The sequence below is a fragment of the Alternaria incomplexa genome, assembly GCF_024043165.1.
Source record: "Alternaria incomplexa strain BMP 0042 chromosome Unknown scaffold_8, whole genome shotgun sequence".
Classification (NCBI taxonomy): domain Eukaryota; kingdom Fungi; phylum Ascomycota; class Dothideomycetes; order Pleosporales; family Pleosporaceae; genus Alternaria; species Alternaria incomplexa.
Window position 1 is genome coordinate 1,362,233 of NW_026249857.1, and position 21,766 is coordinate 1,383,998.

The following is a 21,766-nucleotide window of genomic DNA, read 5'->3' on the forward strand; positions in this document are numbered from 1 at the left end:
GCTTCTTACTTTGCCTACACTATGCGACATGGTAGCAAGGTAGATGGGTTACTTAGTTTCATGAGCGCAGCAGTAGCATACGTCAACAGGGCGGCAAGCACGCCAACAGTTACACGCAGAAGACTTAGGTTATGCAAGTCCTTATTCACATTTCCTCATCAACTAAGCGCGCGAACACTAGGCATCTCTCGCGATAATCGTACGTCACTCATCCACTCAGATGCCTAGAAGACCAGTTGACCATTGACTACCTTCTTCATCGTATCCTCGACAACATCCACCGCGTTATACTTCTCGTATTCCCTCTTAATGGTATCGAGCCTCTGCCTATTTCTCGTCAGCTCCGTGTCCGTCACTGAGTCCCATAACACTGATAGGCAAGAGACAACGTACTTGTATGTGGCGTTGCCCATAATCTTGTCGAAAGTCTCCGTCAGCAGTCCCGGCGTTACTTGCGGTAAAGCATGGTAGATACCAAAGCCTCTGTAGTTGATCAGAGTGCCTGTATGCAGTTTATCTTGTCCGTTACCCGAGACGATCATCGGTACACCTGCGCGAAGCGATTGTTGGATGGTGCCGTATCCGCCGTTCGTGACTAGAACGTCGACCTGCTTTGGTGTCAGCAAACACATACGCACCTGCAACACTGGGTATACGCACATCCGGCAGCGCCAAATCCAAAGGAATAAACTTCGCTACCCTCGCATTCGCCGGTATGTCGAAATCCAACATCTCCACATCAGACGTAACCAACGTAGCAACCACAAAGACATCTTCTCTCCTACCAAACGCCTCCAACGCCGGTTTGATAAGCGCACTAGTATCATACACCACACTACTAGAAGACACAGCCACAATCTTCTTCCCCGCAGCCTTCGCTTCAAGCACATCGCCCCACCACTCAGGCAGACTATGTTCCGCAATACCCACCGCAAGAGGCGCGCCCATAAACCGAAGATGCGGACGCCAGTCACTACGTTCCCATTCGAAAGCCGGGATCCCGTATTGCAGATACACATCTGAAGCCCGCATCATCATATCGTACAGACTCGGCGTCGTTGTCGTAGCGCCCAGTTCCAGTAGCAGAGCATCGACAGCCGCGTTAACGGGGGTGTCAATCGGATGTTCCCTGCGATGCGCTTGCTGGGCTTCAAAATGCACCTTCTGGCTCTCAGGACTGGTGTCTGGGTATTTTCCTGAGCGGAAAGGGAAGGTATCGTTGCTGGCTGCTGCATACGGAGCCAGTCCTATAGCGATGGAAGCATCAGGCCGGATACCAGGCGCGCCATGTATAACGGGTGCAAGACCGCCGTACGTGCAGTCGAACAGGAATATCATCTTCTCCTCCTCTCCATACTGGTCGCGAAATTCCCGGAACGTACGTTGCAGCGTGCGGTATTGCGCCGGTATAGTCTTGATAAAGATATTCTTAAAAGCAAAAACTTCCTGTTCATCACCCTGCAGACTAATAAACTGGCCTAGGTCTTCTCCAGACATGATTTGCGGGCCTTGGCCTTCGATCCCGATGTACGTTGCCCCGATTGATTCGATGTAGTCTGCGAATTCGGGGCCGGAGATGAAATGTACGGGGTAGCCGCGGGAGATGAGACCTTGGGTTATTGTTGTGATTTTTTCCATGTGGCTGAAGGCGGGGGTTGCGGCCATGATGATGGGGGGTTTGGTCGTTGCGGGTTGCTGGCTGAGGATCTGTGTGGCATGATTGAAGAGGGAGGTGAGGTTGCCTAGCTGGAAGTAGAGTATAGCGAAGAGTAGGGGCATTAGGCCTGCGACGTATAGTGACCTCTGAGGCATTGTGATTCTGTTAGAAGCTCGGTCTCAGCTTCTTCGAGCACAGAGAAGTCGGTATGACGATCGAGGTAATTCCTCCGTGCTTTTGTATGTCTCCATCACCCCTCTCCTGCAACTTACGCCCAGGAGGTAGCACGCCGCGCTGGCATTTAGGCCTCCCACAACATACCTCACTTACTCCCGTTTCTCACTCTGCGGAGCCAGATCCAAGCCATCCGCAGCAACTACTGCATCTTAGATCAAGCCTCTTCCCTTGTGCGAGCGTAGACTTGTTGTTACATCATTGAGAGCCAATGAGTAAACACGGAAAGAGATCATCATCGGTGGCCGTATCAGTACTCGCGGTAGTGCTTACATCGCTTGTTGCACGGCGCGTATACTCGTTTCCCTATCTGAGTGTAAGGCTAGGATGAGTCGCGATAGCCGCTCGAAATAGTTCGTGTGTATTCAGCATGGTGCGTCAAGTATCTGAGTGGCTTGCAACCCTCCAACGCGTCTTTCAACTGACCGGCACGACCATGTATGATGACGTCATCGTTTCCCTACACATGTAAGCCATTATCGCCATGAACCTCAGTGTTATGCCAAATGTGTATTTGCATGTTTGATTCTGAGTAAGTTCGAACTTATTTGAATTTAAAAACGCTATGCAAATCCGACACATCTACAAACTCGCCCTCTCACCCCCAAGCTTCTTCCCTGTGACCCCCGAGAACCACGCATCCAACGCTTCACAAGTGCCCTTGCCTTCCGCCAGCTTAACAACGACACCAACATAGCCGTCCGGCCGTACAACGACAACACCACCTGTCTCCTCATCAAGACCCATCTTAGCATGCGCCGCAGCCTTTGCATCAGGAACCCTCTGGTCCCAGACATCGTCGGCGTAAACGTGATCGGCGTAGCGGTTGAAAGGCTGAGGTAGTTGTTCATCGATGTGAATACTTGAGCGCGGTGCTGAGAAAACGAGGGCCAGGGAAAGGAAATCGGTGTGGGGGTTGTGGCGTTCGTGGTACCGGTCTGTCTCCTTTATATCGCGGTGGAGGAAGGTGCTGAAGAACGATGTAGGAGATGACATCTGCGTCGCCAGATCTCTAAGTGCTGTTGCGCTCTTATCCAAGCTACCGCCAAAGATGAACATGCGGTAGGAGCCGTTCATGGGGATTTCTTGTTCGAGATGTACGACGTTGGCATCTACGACTCGTGTGACGGTTGCGGGGGTCATGATTCTGCCTGTCCGTTGGCTTGTGCCGTTTTGGTAGGAGAGGATGAGGGGGTGCTGGGCGGAGTGTTCCGGACCCCAGTTTATCATGTTGGGTTTGTAGGCTACGCCGTAGCCGCTGGTGAACTCGCAGCTTGCTTTGAATGTCTTGATGAATTCGTTATCTTCCGGGGCTTCCTTTGCGGATGCGCCGGCGACTTCACCGGCTGAAGGTATCCGTGCGGAGAATAGCTTTGCGTAGCGGGCGTCGAAGTCGAGGAGCGTTTCGGCGATGAGTTTACGTTCGGATTCGTATGTCGAGAGGAGGGAGCGGGGTGCCCAGCCACTCTCCACATGGTGGATCTTCCATGCAATGTTCACTGCGTCCAAGAACGCTGTGTTCATTCCCTGGCCAGCCTTGGGGCTATGTGTGTGGCATGCATCACCACCCATGAAGACGCGCTCGTCGAGTGTGTAGCGTTCCGCGATACCTTGGCCGATAGGGTAGACTGAGTACCATTCTACGCGGTCCCAAGAGATGGTGTACGGTTCGAAGATCTTTTTGGCACGCGCCTGAACATCCTCCGCAGTGGCGGATTTCCGCGGGTCCCAGTCTTTGTCCGTAGAAGATGCGACTTGGATGTACAAGCGGACCATATTGTTCTCGCGTGGGATGATCATAATGGAGCCGTTGTCGGAGTGGATTGTGCATTTCATCTATGTCACTGTTAGTACCCACAGGAGCAAAGAACATAGGAGATACATACCTTGATGTCGGGGAAGTTCGTCCTGACAACTCCATCCATGACGCCCCAAACATGCGCAATAGGGTCCTTGTAGATCATCTTGACACCCAACTGATCCCGTACAAAACTCCTCGCTCCCTCTCCACTGAACAAATACTTTGCGCGTACAGTCTCCTCGTGGGTGCCATCGACATGCGCCAGATTGACCTCAACAGGATAAGTCTGATCCTTGCCATCGTTCTTGAAGCCTTTGATTGTCCAGGGTCTTTGGATCTGACCACCATTCTTCTCAATATCCCCAATAAACGTCCTCTCGATCATTCCCTGGTGGAGAAGCGTGGTAAACGGATACCGCGCATCGATGAACTTTGGACAACTAGCCCAAGTACCTGTCCTGTGAATACCTTTTTGTGCTGGATCCCAAAAAGCCACCTCATAGACCTTTGCGGGTTCATATTCCATAATCTTGCGCTTAAGACCCATGTTGCGTAGGAGATCGAGGGATCGCGGCTGGATTCCGTCTGCGCGTCCAGTGGCGGTCGGCTCGGGTCGATTGTCGATGTGCTTGATCTTGTAACCCCATCTTGCGAGACATGTTGACAGGCAGAGACCAACAGGTCCCGCGCCCACGATAACGATATCGTAGTTTTCCACCGCCATTGCTATTCTTTCAACCCAGATCCAAGGAAGAGTCTCTCAAGGAAATGAAGACGTAACGGGAACGATCCGGGAATACGGATGATGCCCCACACTCAATGATCAAAGTAAGTAATCTCTTCGCTCCCAGCTACACCGAATTGCTCAATGCAGGCGACAGGGCGTAAAGAAAGAGGCGTAAAGTATGTAAAAAAGGGTATAAAGTATATTAACTCGAACAGTAACCGACGATCCCAGTGACCGGCACCTGCTCTTTAAGAATCAGTAAACGACGCCATCAAACCACGGACCAAGGCTAGCCTCGGCCGCGTCTTCGTCATGGCAAGACAACTCGGGAGTGCGTAGTGCGCGCCGGCACACGACTTCGGATGCGCGTGAGAGGGACCAGGGCCTGGGGACCTGGGTACGTGGGTCGCCGCGTGCGCCGAATGGGCATGCCGTCATGTTGCGGGGAGTCTGACTAGGCGTTGGCGGAACTGATGCGCGGCATTTTGAGCGCCAAGATACATCTTGCACTTTACCTTTCGGAGGGCTAGTGTGGTTGGATGAAGGCTAGGTGACGCGCAGCCGCGATCTGGGCGAGGCAGGCGAGCATGGCATGGAGTATCGTGAAGTGGAGTGTTTCGGCCGCTTACATTTACCGCTTCTTCTTCCCTTGATGTTTGGTGTGTGAGTAGGATTCTTTTTTTGCCTTTGGACTTCGTACGAGGGTACGTGTACTGCCAATGAGGGTGAAGGTAATAGGGCCGAAGCTTGTCGTTGAGATGATGATAAGGCTGCACGTGTAAGTAAGACTACGCTTGCGAGTACCGAGTATGCTTCCCGTGGAGTTTCCATCGAGGATGTTGCCGCAGGATGTCATAGCTCCAGTAGGAGCTTTGCTGCTAGTGAATGAACACGATTTCAATTTCGCCGTGACGGTCTCGAAATGCTCCGTCTTGATTCTGAAATGTACCGTGCAGATGTTGAAATTGACCGTGGTGACATGTATCATGATTTACGAAACGTTCTGGGCGTAAGGAAAGCTCATATCATGTAGATCATCATAATCTTTGCGACCCAAGGTATCGTACAACAGCTTGTTCCGATATCAGCATTCATGCTGGACCTCATTGACATCCATCTCACGTTCAATCAGACGCACCCATTTTGTACCACATCAATGTGAGTCCGTAGAGCAACTTGCCCCGGTGAATGTACTTCTGTATTCGTACAATCATGTATAATATATACCAGAACCCAGACGCCAGCGCCGTTCACACAAAGCCGACTAAGCTTTGCGAATAATGTTCGGGACATGCCGCATTAACGCTGAAGCCCAGACACGGCCAAACATGCTGATGATGCAAAAAAGACTGCATCAAGTCAATCTGTTGCCTCCACATACTTCCATCGAAGCCAGGTCCCGGTAATGCCCCGCAAGCTTTTGCAGCATTGTGTGGCAACCGGCGAGGTTTTCCTGCTTCATCTCCCCCTGTGGTGTTCGATCCAAAGTGGATGGATATCCTCAAGATACTGTCATGTTGCCGAGTGCGACTGCCATTCTCTCCTCTTCCTTTCGGGCTCTCGCTGCCTCAGTTTCCTTCCTCATGGTCTCCAAATTCCACTCATCGCCGCCCTCATCATCACTATCCGCATCGCTGTCTTGTGCCCAGTCACCCTTCTCGAACATAGCCCTACCAGTGGCATCCTTCATCTTCTTAGCCTCCTCCTCAGCCTGCTTCTTGTCGATACGCTCCTTCTTCCACTTGGCGAATGTTTCGGGCGTGACAGGTGTGAGCTTGCCGGTGAGCTTGTGTCGTTCAGATTCAAGGAAGTCTTCGAGGGTGAGGGTGTTGAGTGGTGAGTTGGCCATCAGGGCCTTTTCGGCGGCGCGTTGCTCCCTCGTCTTGATGACGAATCTGAAGAACATGTTAGTTTCGATTCCCAGATGTGTTCATTCTGTATGGCGATAATGAATGGAGAATACGTACCCAGGTGGTAGAGAGTGCTTGTACATGCATTTGTCGCCTTAGATACAGGTCAGCGCGCGCCTCATATGCATTTCGTTGTCGAGACTCACCTCCATTCGGACATGTCCAGAACCAACCGTACTTCTGGTCCTCGATAGCCTGAACAAAGTACTTGCACACTTTGTCTGTTGTGGTCTTTGGGTTGCCGTGCTTGCTGAGAACGACCTGTCGCAGCTTTTCCTCGTCCCAATCGTCCATGTTATCCTTCTTCCGTCGCTCCTCTTCCTCTTCCTTTTCTTGGTCTCTGTTATCGGTGTATAAACTCCTCTTCTCTGTTTTGCGCTCGATGGCCAGGTCATGGCTGAACTTGCACTTCTTGCCCTTTTCGCAGTTTCCCTTCTTGTAGAACTGGCATAGTACGGTCTTGGGGTCGGTGCCAAAAGGTACTTTCTGGACCTGCACTGGTTTGAAGAGCTCGGCGGTCTCTTTGCGGGCTTGTTCTGCGGCCGCCTTGTCTTTCTCGCGCTGGGCTTTCTCAGCGGCCTTGCGCTTTTCGTCGGGTGTGCCACCTGATGCGGTGGTGGCTTTGAGTTGCGCAATCTGCTTCTGGGCGGCTCCTCCCTTCTTATTCTTCATACCAAAGGTCTTGTCCACGGCGACCTTCTTCACCTTGGGCTGCTCGCCCTTGCCTTTGGGTGGCATCTTGGCTTATTGTGTACGGACGTTGAAGTGACAGTGAGGTGGTTGGTTTGGGATATTCCAAGGATCCGGGCGCCTTGGAGAGTCGAAAATTCGGTGCCTGGCGGGGGATATGGGACCTGGGTCGTGTGTGTCAAAGTGAGAATGACGCTGTGTGGGGTGGAATTTCGAGTGGCGGAGCATCTGGCGCTAGAGCCAGCCCTACCTTCGCCGACATTCCCGAAGCTTCAAGGTGGCCTTCACATGAACCCCAATAGTCAATCGCTGCGCATCCAATACTGTCGCGACATTCCCGTCTCTCGGATAGTTCTGTCGCATCTAGCTTCCGTAAGCTCTTGCCATTCTTGTCTCCGCCATTGGATTTACTAACAACTCCGCAGCGCCCTTGACGCCTTACACCTGTCACCCAGCTACACTCGACGCGCAGTCGCACCCAAGATGATTACCGACAGCCAACTTTACTCGCTCGCCATCTTCCTCGGAAGCGCTGCCATGCTGCTCATCGTCCTATACCATTTCCTCGAGGTCAATTCCGACGATCACAAAGTTGAGGAGAAGCCCAAGGCTGCAGCGGGCAAGGTCAAGGCATGAGTTGCGCGGTGCATACGTGGGAGAGGGTCACAACAAGGAGAGAGGCTGGAGGGAGGACAAAGGATACCACTTGCAGCTCGGAGACTTCTATCGAATGGGGCATGGAGTTCTGGCGTATCAATATAGCGGTTTTGTCGCTGATGGATTTAAGATGGTCGAATTGGCTATGGCTTACACGTATGGAGACATACTTCGGTTTCCTTCTACTGCGCACCCATAAAGACTCCCAATGCGCCTTGTCCTCGCTATGGGTATACGCGTACTTATACAAAATTATCAAATCTGAAGTTATTCGCAGTCCTCAATGCTCAGCATCTACCAGCTCCTCCTCTTCCTCGTCGCCTTCGATGAAACCCCTTCGACGCTTCTCGTTGGCAAGCGTTACGCCTCCACGATCCATGCCGGGTCCACCAATGCGCTTCTTGAGCGACACAAGTCTTTCATGCGCATCGCGGGCTTCTTCTTCCGCTGAACGCTTGGGTGGACGTCCGCGACCGCGACCTTGGCCAACAGGTGCCTGTGGTGACATGCTCAGTGCTTCTATTCGCTCGGGCTCGACTGTGATACGTGGTGTGACTTGACGTCCCTGCGCATCGCTGAGATATGCCTCAGAATCATGCGAGTCTATGAATGAGAGCGTTAGATCATTTCTCTCCAAGTGTTCAACGACGATTTAAGCCCATCAATTATCTTCCTTACCAGAGAGACCCCCAGTCGGCCCATCACCAAGCTGCCATGACAGAGGACTGATATGGGCTCCGTGTATGTGGTTGCGCCAGTTGCTCTCTAGATCGAAGGAATAAGGCTGATGACGCTCGATGCTCATGTTAGTCATAGGGTCGTAGTTGGTGACTTCTTTGCCGCAATCATCCCACAAGCATTCCAGAGTCTCCTTGCGATGCACCTTGTATATATGCTTTTGAAGCGTCTCTAGATTGTGTAGATCCGCCTGACAGTTCTGCCACTTGCACTTATACGATCGGTACTGCGGGATATGGTTTGCAACACTCGGCGACCGGGAACTGATACGGATGGGCTCGTTGCGCAATGAGCTTGGTTGCGGCGGCTGGTGCTTGAGGGGACCTGTGTGACCGTTCAGAGCTGGACGAGACTGCGCAGCCGGAGATCCATGGATTGCCTTCCTCCACCCAATTGGGCGGCCCTTCTTCTTCGGCAGTGGCTTGCCATCAGGCCCATACTCCGTAGCGGAGCGGAATGCTTGATACCCAACACCAGCCGCACCGGAAGTAGGGCGTGGGGCACTTTGGCTCATAGAAACGGGGTTGCTCGGACGTTTGGGTGTCGCTGGACCTGGACCCGCACCGTTGGGGAGGGAGCGTCGAGGGCGACCGCGGCGCTTCTGCTTAAACGGATTGATGGCTTCGGGTAGAGCTTGGACCTTCTGAGCCCCACCTTCACCAATCGCACTGGGCGGAGCGCGGACACGACGCGCTTCATCGTCGTCGGACTCGTCTTCCTCATCGTCTGCATCCTCAGTCAAGGCTTGAACGCCGTCTTTGAAATACCCTGGCGGGGGTCTTCCTGGATCAATCAAGTCCCACCTGATTGTACTAAGATCCGATTCCCAAGTTATCTGCGGTAATGTGGTCCTCAGTCCATCTAGATGTTGGTTCAGATTGCGCTCAGACGGATGGCGCCCACAAGCGAGGAGTACATCCCTTGCAATCGTGGCAGGGTTGTATGTGTTTCGACGGAGAGCATTCTTCTTCTCAAGTGGTTCAACATAAACCTGGTACCTGAGTTCATTAGGCGGCGGATGAACTGGCGGCGGCGCAGATGCTTGTGGCTGATATGAGGGAGTGTTTGCTATGGGGAAGTTCGGGGTGGAAGGCTCTTCATCGACGGCCATGGCATCTTGATGCGAATATGATGCGTAAGGGTCTGCATTCATTCTCTTGCGCGGCGGGCCCATGTCTTCCTCTTCGGAAAGTTGAGACAAATCGATGAGATCGCTCAGATTGCGTTTGCGAGCAGCCTCTTCCTTGTTTGCTGGCTTTCTCAGCTCGGGCTTGATTGGCACCATCTCGGCGACGGGTGCAGGCGCGGGTGCAGGTGCAGGCGACGCGCTCCCTGGGAATGACGGGTAAGAGCTTCCGTTCGCTGGTGAGGCAGTTGCTGGTGTATATTGAGGGGTTGGCGCAACGGGGGTCGCGACTTCCTTTCTCATGACGGCAGGCGGCACTGGCGGTTTTTGAACTGGAACTGGCGCCGCCTGCACTGCCTTGCGAGATGCAGAATTCACATCTGGTACTGCTGTGAGTAGGCTCTTGGCAAACACTGCGCGATCTAGCTTCAGACCCATTTGCTCTAGTTGTTCGCACAACTCGATGTAGGAAGGGTTGCTGTTGAGTAGGCCCAATATCTGGCTGGGTTCAACTTTGCGAACGTCATTTTGGGCGTTGAGATATGCTGCTGCTGCGCTCGCCAGATGTGCCTTCTTCTCGGGTGGCCAGTGAGTGTTACCCGTGGGTCGAGTGGGGGTCGGTTGTACTTGTCTGACGGGGAAAGCTTGAGGTACGGCAGGCGTCGCTGGCTTCGCTGCTGGTTTGGGCGTCGCCTTCTTCTTCGAGTTCGCCGCTTGGGGCGTGACGGTTTGAGCAGCCTGTGCGGGTTGCGGGGTGGCAGACTGAGGAGCGGGTTTGTTCTGCGCAGTCGGAGACTTGGGCGCTTTCGCTCTGCGTTCTTCTTCCCAGATTCGAGCTAGGAGTGCCGGGTCTTTGCTGTTTAGCTCTCTCATCTTAGCCATCATCGCTCGGATCTCGCTCTCTAGTGCTTCAGCAGGGCCGTCGGCACTAGATGCTGCAGAAGCTGCTTCCGTCGCATTCGCTTGCTGTTTTTGCACCTTCTTCGCTCTTGGCTTGGGTTGTGACGCGCGCAACCTGGCCTCCTCCTCCTCTTGTTGTTTGCGTTCCTCTTCCCTCTTTTGCTCCTCTGATTTGCGCGTCTCCTCGGCGATCCTCTCTTCTTCTGCGCGCGCTGCATCTAGAATCGCATGTTGCGCAGCCTGCTTTCGCTGATATTCTGGCCATGGATCGTAAACTGCCATGGGGTCTACAGTGGTGGTGCCTTGCGCACTGTATGTGTCCGCTATACTGGTGGCCGGTGCCGGTGGTGGCGGCACGATCGCAGAAGGCATTTGCGCGTTGCCGTAGTTGTAGGCCGTTGACGATGTGGCGTTCTGAGAGTTACGCGAGGCTTCAGCAGCAACGCTAGGGAGCTGTCGAGCATTGTAATCGCCATACTGCTGGTTCGCCTTAGTGGTCATACTTGCGCTGCGTGAGTTGCTAACAGGCGCATTGTTGTACTGAGGCTGGGCTGGACTGGCAGAGCGCTGTTGCTGCTGGGTGTACATCGCTTGGGTTCTCTGAGTCTGGGAAGGGTACCCTGCCGTCACGGCCGGTGATGGCAAGCCCCGACTCGCTGGCTGCGCGCGGTTGTTGTTGACGCTCCTTGGACGCGCTTGCGCTTGTCCGTAGCCTGCGTGGGGTTGTTGCGCCTGTACTTGGGGCGAATGCGAATTGCCGGCGGCGTAGCGACTGGAGTGCGAAGAGGCGGCCGTATTAGTTGCGGTGAAGCCCGCTTGGGTATTTGTCGGCGCGGAATTATTCGTATACGATGTCGAGCTGCTCATATTCCGCAAAACCTCGGCGGCGCCTCTGGTTGTCTCTCGTGTCCCGCCATAGTTGTTGCTACTCCATGAGTTATCTTGCGCCGTTCCATATCCACTGTTTTGGTTCGCGTACGATTGCGGCTGGTAGGAGACGTAGTCTTGCGCTTGGGTCGTCGGCGGCTGCTGATACTGGCGGGACGGTTGCGCGACGCTGTTTGCAGCGGGTGCAGTCTGGTATGCCGAATACTGTTGCGCCGAACTTTGTTGATACGGGTAGCTATAAGGGTTGTAGTTGTTTGACGACATAGCAGCGTATTCCTAAAGGTCTGCAAGCCCTTGCGAAGCCACTATATAGGGAAGATTCGGTCGCTGCATGGGAACCATGGTTCGCGTGAAGGGGCTCGGGTAGGCGTGAGCGGGGGTTCGGGTGGGTGTAGATGCAATACTAATACCGCACTCGGGAATCGTCCGTATCGAGGCTGCACCTTGGCGCAAGGTATGCGCTGGTCGAGAGAGCAGACTGACTGCGACGCGTGTTGAAAGTGCGCGACGGCTCGGCGATGCGCTCTATGATGCAGACGCGACTTGCAGCGCCGGACTGTTCGGCGCGGAGAAACCCACCCACCGACCGCGCTAGCGAAGCGAAGCCGCCCTAGCAGAGGCACATCTCACAACACCAATTTTGTGATCGCGACACGAACTTTGTCTACTAACTCGACAACCGCCAATCCCACAGCAAAAATGACCAAGGTTAACGCAATGGTCGCGAGCTCTCGACGCAAGTCCCGAAAGGCGCACTTCAGTGCGCCGAGTAGTGTGCGTCGGGTCATCATGAGCGTATGAAGAGACTTGGAACATTGCATGGGACATGTTCTAACAACCTTCAGGCGCCTTTGAGTAAGGAGCTCCGCGAGAAGCACGGAGTGCGCAGCATTCCCGTCCGCAAGGATGTAAGTATCCAGATCTTCACCCCAGTTTCGTCGTATGCTGACTTTTCCTAGGACGAGGTCATGGTCGTCCGCGGCTCCAACAAGGGACGTGAGGGCAAGATCTCCTCCGTCTACCGCCTCAAGTACTGCCTCCACGTCAACGGCAGTGCGTAGCCCTCTATTCCCACTGGCCAGCAGATATACTAATTCACAACACAGTTGTTCGCGAGAAGAGCAACGGCCAGTCCGTCCCCATCCCCATCGCTGCCTCCAAGGTCGTCGTCACCAAGCTCAAGCTCGACAAGGACCGTGAGCAAATCCTGGAGCGCAAGTCCGCCGGTCGCGAGGAGAAGAAGAAGCAGAGGGAGCAGCAATAAGCGTATCGTCCCTTTCTATTGACGATACACTACGGCTATGAGGGACATCGACACGAGCATCCCCGTCCCTAGAGGATGAAATGCATATCATGGGTTCACGGTTTGGGCATGCGACACGCGCATGGAAAAGCAGGGCGTTATACCGGCTTCTAGCTCGAACAATGGACTTGCCATCATGCGGCCCCGTCGAAGTTTTCTGTTCGAAATGATACCACGATGGAATGGAGTTTGGCAACGAATGAGATTTGTTACTCCAGCCGTCGCAGTGACACTCTACGTGAAGTTTGACACAAACGCTAGTATATCTACTCCCCAACCGAACCTGATGGTTGACGTGAGTTATACGACTAGCGGAGAAGAACGCCAGACGACAGCAGTCGTTGCTCGCATGCAGACCACCTTTGAAATTTTTCCATGACGGAGATGGTTTGACGCTGAGACACATTCCTTCAATTATACACAGAGTCTGTGTATGTCAGTATGACTACAGTGTCAACTGATAAACTTTGCATGAAGCCACAGCCATGTTTGACCAGTGCAGCGTACCGCTCAATCGCACGCATTCAGGGCGGTCATGATCTCTTGTGTAGCCACAACTACGGGCTTAGCATATTAGAGATCCCGATTCCTGGTTCTCGGATCTCATCAATTCTCCCATCATACCTACCAATTGGTTTTGTAGTGACCCTGTAGAAGCAACTTCTACGCTTCAAAAGCCGTTACGTAGCAATACGATTTATCACCCTTGACTCCGAAGTAACCCACACCTCTATCGCATTTTCTTTGCAGAGCTCAACCTATCTTATCTCCACCGCGGCATCTCCACTGGTTCCTTCATGCATCGACCTACACGCTTAGCGTTCCGGAAAACAAATGGTGGCGTTCGTCACATTTTGCTCGTACATGTAAACTGCTGTTTCGGCTACTGCACATCGCCACAACTGTGGTGTACCTACTGCACATGGATGCAAAAGCTGCCCAACGCCAACGATAACTAATCGATAAGATACTATGGGACACTTTGTTTGGGTTTGCGAACTACTGTAAGAGGCGCTGGCGAATCGGATGTTGCCTTGAAAGTGCCAGATCTCGTGCTAATGGGGGCTGAGGGCTAGATGCAGGTAGTGGATCTATCATTCGGGTAGGCGACGGGTGAGTTATAGAAGGTAGAGCTTGTTTTAGGCGAGAGATGGGTTTGTTATTCTTTGTCAGTGAGTGCGGTTCTCATGGTGTGGTTGGTTGGTGATTTTTCTCGTGAACTGCGCATGTAGGCAATTGAGCAAAATGACAACCCTTGGAACGCAAGACAGAATTCTACACAGGCATATCAATTGGCATATGTGTTATATCTGTTTATGGCATCCCATGTTTGGATACGAATACTGCATACACGATACGACTGACCTCGGGACGTTCGTATCGATAGTGATGTTCCCTGAGCTGGAGATCTTGATGCTTTATCTCGTGTTCTATATCTGGACACGAACACTATTGGAAGTATTTTGTTCTTGTATGCAACGCACACCGAACATGTTCTACCTCGCTATTCAAGACCCTTCCAAGGCCTGATTTTTGCATCATCCTTGCTATCAGTAAAGATAAATGTAGATTAGGCGTCATGTGACATCAGCCTTCGCTGCGGTACGGTACGCGAATCTCACGCCTCACGAATCTGACATAACGTCGATCTTATATCTCACTCACATGAATAGCAAAGATGTTTCAGGCGCAAGTACATGTACAGTGTAAGCGCGGCGTCTCCAAATAGCACGGCTTTAGATGCGTGTAAGTGCCGTGGGCGTAAAGTGGTAATACGGTTTTCCGCGACAGTTCATCTGGAAAAAGCAACCGTTACTTAGCAATGAAACGTATCCGAGTATAGATCGAACGCTGCGGTCCGCTCCTTTGCTTCTTTCCTCCTCGGGTGACAACGTCTCGATGCTTTTTTGTATGGCCCGACATGGTGGTTGTGACAGCTGCAAGTGCCGTTCACATGCCGTTCAGTCCAATCTCCAATGCATGGGCATCTGCGCACGCATGACACTGGATAGAGGGCTTCAATGCTCAGCCACGTGCTTCCCCAGACCCAAGGACGCATGAAGAAACATGCTGGCTTAGTTGCGTGGCAAAGACTTAATTAGCAGGCATACCACTGCGAAACAGAGAGTCGCGAGTTGCCAGCGGAGGCATTGTTTCGCATAGCGAACATGTGGGTAAGGACCAGCCGTCTTCTTCAAACGCTCCGAGCCGTAAAGTCTCTCCAAGCCCAAAACCTTGGGATGGGCTCACCACCAAAAAGTCTGGACAACTTGTCTCGGGGCTTAGCAACGTGGCAAAGCAAGATTGAAGATCCGAGAAGATCCGTCTCGAATTGCGTGACAGTTGAGGACCGGGATCGCCTGGTGTGTCGGTAGCTGCCAGAGAGTTGTTTTGCCGATAGTTCATGAGTCTGTTGAAGGAACGTCGTTTCCAGCTCGCATGACATTGATGACGGCCAACTGCATCCTATGCGTGCCTAGTACGTAGCCGGATATTGCTGTCCCAATCTAGTGCAGTTGGCGGGGTAGGCATCCGAATGGTTAATGAGGATGTGCACTGTGCCACCAATGTGGTCACGGTTAAGGTTGGGTGCATGCAGGGCGTTTTTAGCAACGTCGAAAAGGCTCCGTGGTCGCTAGTGATCTCACAGACAACTATAGATCGTGATGTCGAGGCCATCGTGATGCGCTTACGTTGTGAGGCGCGTGGTTAGCAGCTGGTGTGTTGTGGGCTGAGTCAGGGCATGCACGCCATGAGAAGGGCCGTGTTTCTGTTTCAGGTGCCCGCTAGAGCGTCTCTCGTGTCCCTCCCGTCACGAAGCCGCCCACTTGAGCGCGCGCCTCCCATTCTTTTTATTGCCATCATGCCATCACAGTCAGTAATCTCGAATCGTCGTCACTTGGATGTGATGCAAATGTGACAACGATGGGCGATACCAGCAAACGGCGTGTTGTCGTGCCTAAACCCCACAGCAGGCTAGGAGAGCGCACAAAGTGCACAGTCTGCCCAGCGCCGCCAAACTGTTCGCCATAGCTTCCGGGGACGTCGCCCGAACGCGCACTATCGATAGGTACTACTTTACGTGCATGCATATACGGCTGCACACGTTTTTAGGCATACGAGAGTGCGAGCACTGAGGTCGAGTCCTCGGAACCTTCTTTTAAGTCTTTCTACTCCGGAGCATATCATCCGATCGTGGAATGGCGTGCGACAGGCGAGCAGAAAGAGGCAAGGAGAGGAGCGGTCTGTCTTGATTCGTGAAGTGGTCGAAGGAGCGGAAATGATCAGAACCCTTGCAGTGTCGAGCCTGGGAGTTTCATGCGCAAAGAGCGTGGGATGCACAACGAGCGACAAGATCGGCACCGCAGCAGCGAAAGTCGGGGCGAAGTGATGCCATCATGTATTCGACTGCAATAATGCAGCGTTCGATGGCGCCGGGTACTGTTCGCCGTTGACCCCGCAGCTCTCAACATCCTCACGGTGCAGATTCTGCTGGTGCTGCGGTTGCACAGAAACCCAGGGACATGTTCCGACACTGGGGCTGTTTCCTCGCTGCAAGCATGTCTCTTGGCTAAAATAAACGCTAAATACTCTTGGTTAAGGCCAGGGGCACTGGCGAATAACGACGACAGCGGCGGGACGTCATTGGTTTGTCTCACCATTTGCCCCTGACACTCTTCGTGTGCATGGTCACACCCTCGCTCGTGCCGTCGCCGCTTAGGCCATTTGGGAGATGCCCAAGCCCACCCGATGGCTGCCCTTGCACGACCGTGAGCGCGAACGGACCCTCTCAGCGGCCGGTTGGACGTCTCCCTCTCGCTCAGGCTCACCTGTCTCTCCCCAGCTTCAGCCTCCGTGTGCCTGAACAGCCTCACCTAGACGGCTTTCCATCTCGACTCCCGCACACCGCTGAGCTGTGCTGCCTCTCATTTCGCCCTACCCTTCGTACACCTCTTCGCCTCTTTGAGAGAGGGTTGCCCCGTCGCTCCCTTTGCACTAGTCGGATCAATCCATCGTCGTCCTTCGCCAGATCGAACATACTGTCGCGCTCGGTCTCGACATCTGTCTTGGATTCGAGTACGTTCGACACGATTATTACTTGCTGGACCATACTGACGCTTTGTCGTACTATAGACGATTACGATTGTCTTTGCGAGCCAATTGTATCCTTCAGTCGTCGCATTCGCCTTCCCAACGCGCGGTCGACCAACCTCCATCTTCGGACAACTAATAATCCTTGGACCTTACACCTAGTCATGCGAAGTCGAGTGGAATTATAATCAGTCTATTGCTTTACGTCTCAAGTCGAGGATAAACTCACATCACGTTCGCTATTCTTACCGGATCTAACACACGATCCACATCACCATGGCTCTCCCAAAGCCCGTATACCCGCTGAGTGAGCACTGCTCAATCATCTACGAGAACACGCTTTACGTATATTCGCCATCTGGATTTCAATCGCTAAAGCTTGAAGAGGGGGCAGAATGGAAGGCGCTGCCTATGGACATATCGCTTACCGGAGCGCAATGCGTGAAGGCAGTGCCCAAGGGGGATGCCGCAGCTGCTAAGCTGTTCATTGTTGGAGGACGCGTCAACGAGACCGCTTCGACGTGGAACTATCCCGGATTGATGCACTACACATTCTCCAAGAAGAAGTGGGACTGGCAACGGTCTGAGAGCTGGAACACACAAAATCGCGTCAACCATGACGCGGTCTACCTTCAAGACTCACAGAAGATTCTCGTCTACGCAGGGTCGCAGACAGAGGGGGACAACGGCCCATCGTCGGAATCCTTCCTAATGTCCACTGTCGAGCCCTACTCGGTATCGAGTATGCCGCCGTCCGGCGCGCCACTCTCCGTAAAGCCCATGCTGATGAACTCGGACGCCAACTCTGCGATATTAGTCGGTGGTGGCGCTACCAACACTGCGGTATGGAAGTTCAGCGAAGCATCAGGATGGAAAGATCTCGGCGTCAGCCTTGAACAACCGATCGTTAACGCCGATGCTGTCAAATGCTCAATAGTCTCCAACAAAGACGGAAGGATCGCTCTGCAGAAGTTCGACATGAGTGTAACACCAAACGCCGTGGAACGAATCCTCCTCGTGAACAAGGACGGCTCGCCCGCAGCCCCGGGAACTCTTGCCGGTGGGGACAAGGTGAAGCGAGTAGTCATCGATGACTGGTCAAAGTACAACGACACACTTGCACCTACAGTTACACGGAACGGTTACTCGTTAGCACAAGGCGAGGATGGCACCACCGTTGCAAGTGGTGGCAACCCCGATGAGCCCATTGCTGTCTTCGACGCGAAGGACAACGCATGGATGAACGCGACAGCGCTGTTCTCTGGACAAGAGATCCTTGTGAACTCGATATCATCTTCAAGCGCATCATCGACACCGACCGCGACTGCGTCCGTATCAGCGACGCCCAGCGCCAGCACCACAGAAGCAGTCGGCCCACCACCGGCTCCCCCTAGCAATAAGGGAAAGATGTTGACTGTACTTGGCGCTACCTTGGGTACGATTTTTGGCATCGCTGCTATCCTTATTCTCATTCTGTTCTGTCTCAAGTACAGGAAGAACAAGAGCAAGCAGAACCCAGGCTACATCGAGAAGAACGACCGCATGAGCTTTGCGGACCGCGGCGCTGCTTTCATGAAGGAGGCAGGTGGAGCTGTCGTAACTTACCAGCCAAAACACAACAACGACTCTGTCACATCGCTTGCCATCATCCAAGGACGTGGTAGCAACAACGGCCACAAGAAGAATGTTGCGAGCGACGCCAGCACAGCAGGACTTGTGAAGAAGAGCAGTCCGCTTGGCTACTCTGAAGGTTACAACGAGCCCTACGAGCTTGCCAAGTTTGACCTCAAGCCAGAGCCTGTCGAGCCCATGGTTCGTCAGAACTCCAGTCGGAACAAGCCTGCACCAAGAGCACGTAGCTCAGGCTGGAGTCGGTACTTCGCCAACAACGAAGCTACAAACCTTGCAAGCGCACCACCTGCTGATCGTTCTACCTTCGCGTCAGACCGAACAAGTACCGCCAGCCAGTCACAATACACCAACTCGCGCATGTACAGCTCGCGTCCATCACAACATATCGCTCCATTAGAGATCCCTAAGTTCAACGACGGGCAGCGTCTAAGCCGAGTCGCCAGTGGAAGTCCAACGCTTGGAACCCCCAACAGTGTCATTCCACATGGTGTTCAGCCCATGCAAGCAGAGCTTGCTCGCGCCAACTCAAATGCCAGCACAGTATCTGCTCTCAGCCACGACGGTGATCACTACCTACGCCACCCCGTAGAAAGCTGGACTCCAGTAGGCGACGATCGACGGACGAGCAGTCAGTACACTGGTAGCATGGTCATCGACTCTAACAAGTACGATGGCGCTAGCTCGTATTACCCTGACGGCACCGATTCATTCTACCCCAAGAGCAACTTCTCCTCCTTCTACCCAGGCCAAGGCGACAACCCATCCACGGTTCCCGACATGCGCGATAGCACGTTCACCATGTTCCCATCAGGCAACGCACCACCCGCACCCACAGAGGAGATGCCCAAGAGCAAGTTCAGCTCGATGTACCCCGTGCCACCACGTCTCGGTCTCCCACAAGATCGCGAGAGCACAGCAACGGTGTTCCCAGGTGGTCCCGGTGGTGCACAAGGAGGCAAGGCTGAGGCGGCGCTACCAAGCCCTAAGTTCAACTCCTTCTACCCACCACCCAAAGTCGGACACGAGAGCTCAGCAACCCTCTTCCCCGGCCCAGGTCCCAACCAAGGCAACGGAAAGGAGCAATCAGACATGTCATGGCTGAACCTCGGGCAAAGCAGATAAAGTCCTCGAGTTTGAACTTAGCCTTGTCACGCCTATAATGAGCCCATGCTCCCACCCGTCTCTACCTCGACCATACACATCACCTCCATCCTCTCTCTCGAAAAGCAGCATCACTTAGCGAACGCATCATCACCACCCTGTACAGCAGATCTTTCTTTCTCGAGCATAGCATTCATCAGCGCCGGGCGTCTCTTTCCAAATCCCCCTTGTTCACCAACGCTAGCCGCACAAAAGCCGATGTCAGCTTTTGGCATTCAGTCGCTACAGATACCCGACGCCAACCTCATCACAGCGCGTCAACCCACTACCTCGACCACCACCACCTACCACCTCCTCCACTCTCTCCTCTCGAAACAGAAGAGTCTCAGTTGTAAATAGAACGCCACCTCTTACCCCACACTCCCAAACCCAAACTTTCTTTTCTCATACACTCTTTTCTTTTCCCACCAAACCTCGTTTCCCTCATATCTCTTTTTTTTTCCACCACAACATACTTTTCGACTTGGTCTGTGTCCAAATGTTATCTTTGGAAATGCCCACAGTATCTTGTTGATGATGATCATCGTTGTTATTGTTGTTGTTGTTCGTTGTTGTCTCAGATCTACGGGTCTGGATATGTTTTTGCTTTTTTGAAATGGCGTCGTCGGGCAAGATGGTTGGAAAGATCTCCTCACTGTCTTGGTCTCCTCTTGTTGTGTGTAGCTCGCTTGTCGAGTGGGGAAGTTGGGTTGGAGGGAGAGATCGATGGATGGAAGTTGGACTGGCTTGACCCTGGATGTGCTGGGTTGCTAGTAAGAGGGAAACGTCTATTGTTGACGTGGTGGCTGAAATGGTGGATTGGATCGGACGTTAATACTTTAATGAAAGAAGCGAGTGTCGTACCAAATCATCTCGTCTGCATATGATATTTGCATTTGTGAAGGAAACGTGTTGATGCTTGAACTAAATCCTAAGTGATATGTCTGGTTCCAGTGGTCAAGTGTACAGTCAGCTTGTATGGTAAGCCCATCCAACGTCGTTCGCCCTGGACCTTCACATGGACATGTACACGAGACGCAAACTGGCTGCCATGCCCTTATCATTACATCTTGACCAAGCATCAAAAACAGGTATTCGTAGAGGAGAGCGTGTGAGATGGCATCGTTCAGATGTCGCCCGAGAGACCCGAGAGATATCTGAACGATGCAATCTCACACACCCTTCTCTACAAACACCTTCCCATGTGCAAAGTCTAAAAGTCTATCGCTCCACAAACCACCAACCGTCCCAGCTCACATAACGCCTCGAAAACACACCCACTAATTAACAACCCTCTTCATCTGCGCCGCCTGCCTCGGCTCAATAAACAGCGCCTCCGCCTCCGTAAGCACAACACCCTCCTTCTCCTCACTCCCCAGCGTCATCAACCGTCCCTTAACCCACGCCTTCCTGCCCTCAACCTTTGTCGTTTCCGCCCGTAGAACCACAATCTGCCCCGCCATACACGGCGCCTTGTAATCGATCTTCAAACTCGCCGTTACACCCACTTTATTTGGCAAAGCGGGGAAACAGCATCGTGCTAGTCCTTCGTCGAGGAGTGTGGCTAGTAGGCCGCCGTGGACGATTCCAGGGTGGCCGCACAGCGCTTCTCCCAAGTACTGCAGTGATACGAATTCAGAGCCGTCGGCTGTGCTGAATTGGATTGGGGGAACGGCGATTTTGTCGGGGCCGAGGAGTGTGCCTCCCGTCAGGTTCTGCGCTCTCAGTCCCTCTGGTATCTTGAGATGCGGCCTTGACGCAATGTATTTGGGGTCTTCCAATAACGACTTCGTGAGGGGATGGTCGAATATGCTTCGTTCTATCTCGGCAATGGCTTCTGTGCTGGGCGTGAAGAGTTCGAGTGTTTCGGCATCGGTGGGCGGGTTCGCGAGGTCTTGGAGGGAAGCCATGGCGGGGAAACCGGCGATTACGAAGCCGCTGGTGAGAGTGAGGAGGGTGAGAGCGAGGGCGATGGGAATGCGGATATAGAGTGGTCGTTTGGGGGGCTGGGATGAGGAATTGGGTGGTGGCGGTGGTGGTGGTGATGTGTGTTGTGAGGTTTGCGATTGTTCTGCTGCTATGGAAATGTTAGTTTACTAAATTCTTCTTTCTCGAGTCTTCCATAACTATAGGACATGGAAGTCAATCCAGACAGGAATTGGAATGAAAACTTACAAACACTACTCGTCCACCTAACAATCCGTATCCTATCTGCTAACCCACCCCCAGCAGGCCCTCTCTGCCCTTTTATACAACCCGGGCGGACTTCGC

The 21,766-nt window shown here is 53.1% G+C and overlaps 8 protein-coding genes across 8 annotated transcripts; 3 read left to right on the plus strand and 5 right to left on the minus strand.

Moving 5' to 3' along the window:
- Positions 1-224: 224 nt before the first annotated feature.
- Positions 225-1,812, minus strand: J4E90_006245 (uncharacterized protein; the record flags this gene model as incomplete). Its single annotated transcript, XM_051435792.1, has 2 exons — positions 225-608; positions 661-1,812. 2 exons carry the CDS (start codon positions 1,810-1,812, stop codon positions 225-227), a joined length of 1,536 nt encoding a protein of 511 aa, XP_051290650.1.
- Positions 1,813-2,473: 661 nt separating this feature from the next.
- Positions 2,474-4,416, minus strand: J4E90_006246 (uncharacterized protein; the record flags this gene model as incomplete). Its single annotated transcript, XM_051435793.1, has 2 exons — positions 2,474-3,727; positions 3,778-4,416. 2 exons carry the CDS (start codon positions 4,414-4,416, stop codon positions 2,474-2,476), a joined length of 1,893 nt encoding a protein of 630 aa, XP_051290651.1.
- Positions 4,417-5,920: 1,504 nt separating this feature from the next.
- J4E90_006247 (uncharacterized protein) lies at positions 5,921-7,067 on the minus strand (the record flags this gene model as incomplete). The annotated part of the gene is made up of 3 exons (XM_051435794.1): positions 5,921-6,314; positions 6,387-6,423; positions 6,476-7,067. The coding sequence occupies 3 exons, from the start codon at positions 7,065-7,067 to the stop codon at positions 5,921-5,923; spliced, it is 1,023 nt and encodes a 340-aa protein (XP_051290652.1).
- Positions 7,068-7,208: 141 nt separating this feature from the next.
- On the plus strand, positions 7,209-7,655 carry J4E90_006248 (uncharacterized protein; the record flags this gene model as incomplete). Its single annotated transcript, XM_051435795.1, has 2 exons — positions 7,209-7,216; positions 7,445-7,655. 2 exons carry the CDS (start codon positions 7,209-7,211, stop codon positions 7,653-7,655), a joined length of 219 nt encoding a protein of 72 aa, XP_051290653.1.
- A 301-nt stretch (positions 7,656-7,956) lies between these two features.
- J4E90_006249 (uncharacterized protein) lies at positions 7,957-11,028 on the minus strand (the record flags this gene model as incomplete). The annotated part of the gene is made up of 2 exons (XM_051435796.1): positions 7,957-8,279; positions 8,355-11,028. 2 exons carry the CDS (start codon positions 11,026-11,028, stop codon positions 7,957-7,959), a joined length of 2,997 nt encoding a protein of 998 aa, XP_051290654.1.
- A 999-nt stretch (positions 11,029-12,027) lies between these two features.
- RPL26B (60S ribosomal protein L26B) lies at positions 12,028-12,592 on the plus strand (the record flags this gene model as incomplete). The annotated part of the gene is made up of 4 exons (XM_051435797.1): positions 12,028-12,123; positions 12,174-12,236; positions 12,288-12,381; positions 12,435-12,592. The coding sequence occupies 4 exons, from the start codon at positions 12,028-12,030 to the stop codon at positions 12,590-12,592; spliced, it is 411 nt and encodes a 136-aa protein (XP_051290655.1).
- Positions 12,593-16,999: 4,407 nt separating this feature from the next.
- Positions 17,000-19,477, plus strand: J4E90_006251 (uncharacterized protein; the record flags this gene model as incomplete). The annotated part of the gene is made up of 1 exon (XM_051435798.1): positions 17,000-19,477. One exon carries the CDS (start codon positions 17,000-17,002, stop codon positions 19,475-19,477), a length of 2,478 nt encoding a protein of 825 aa, XP_051290656.1.
- A 1,298-nt stretch (positions 19,478-20,775) lies between these two features.
- On the minus strand, positions 20,776-21,405 carry J4E90_006252 (uncharacterized protein; the record flags this gene model as incomplete). Its single annotated transcript, XM_051435799.1, has 1 exon — positions 20,776-21,405. The coding sequence occupies one exon, from the start codon at positions 21,403-21,405 to the stop codon at positions 20,776-20,778; it is 630 nt and encodes a 209-aa protein (XP_051290657.1).
- Between the last annotated feature and the right edge of the window lie 361 nt (positions 21,406-21,766).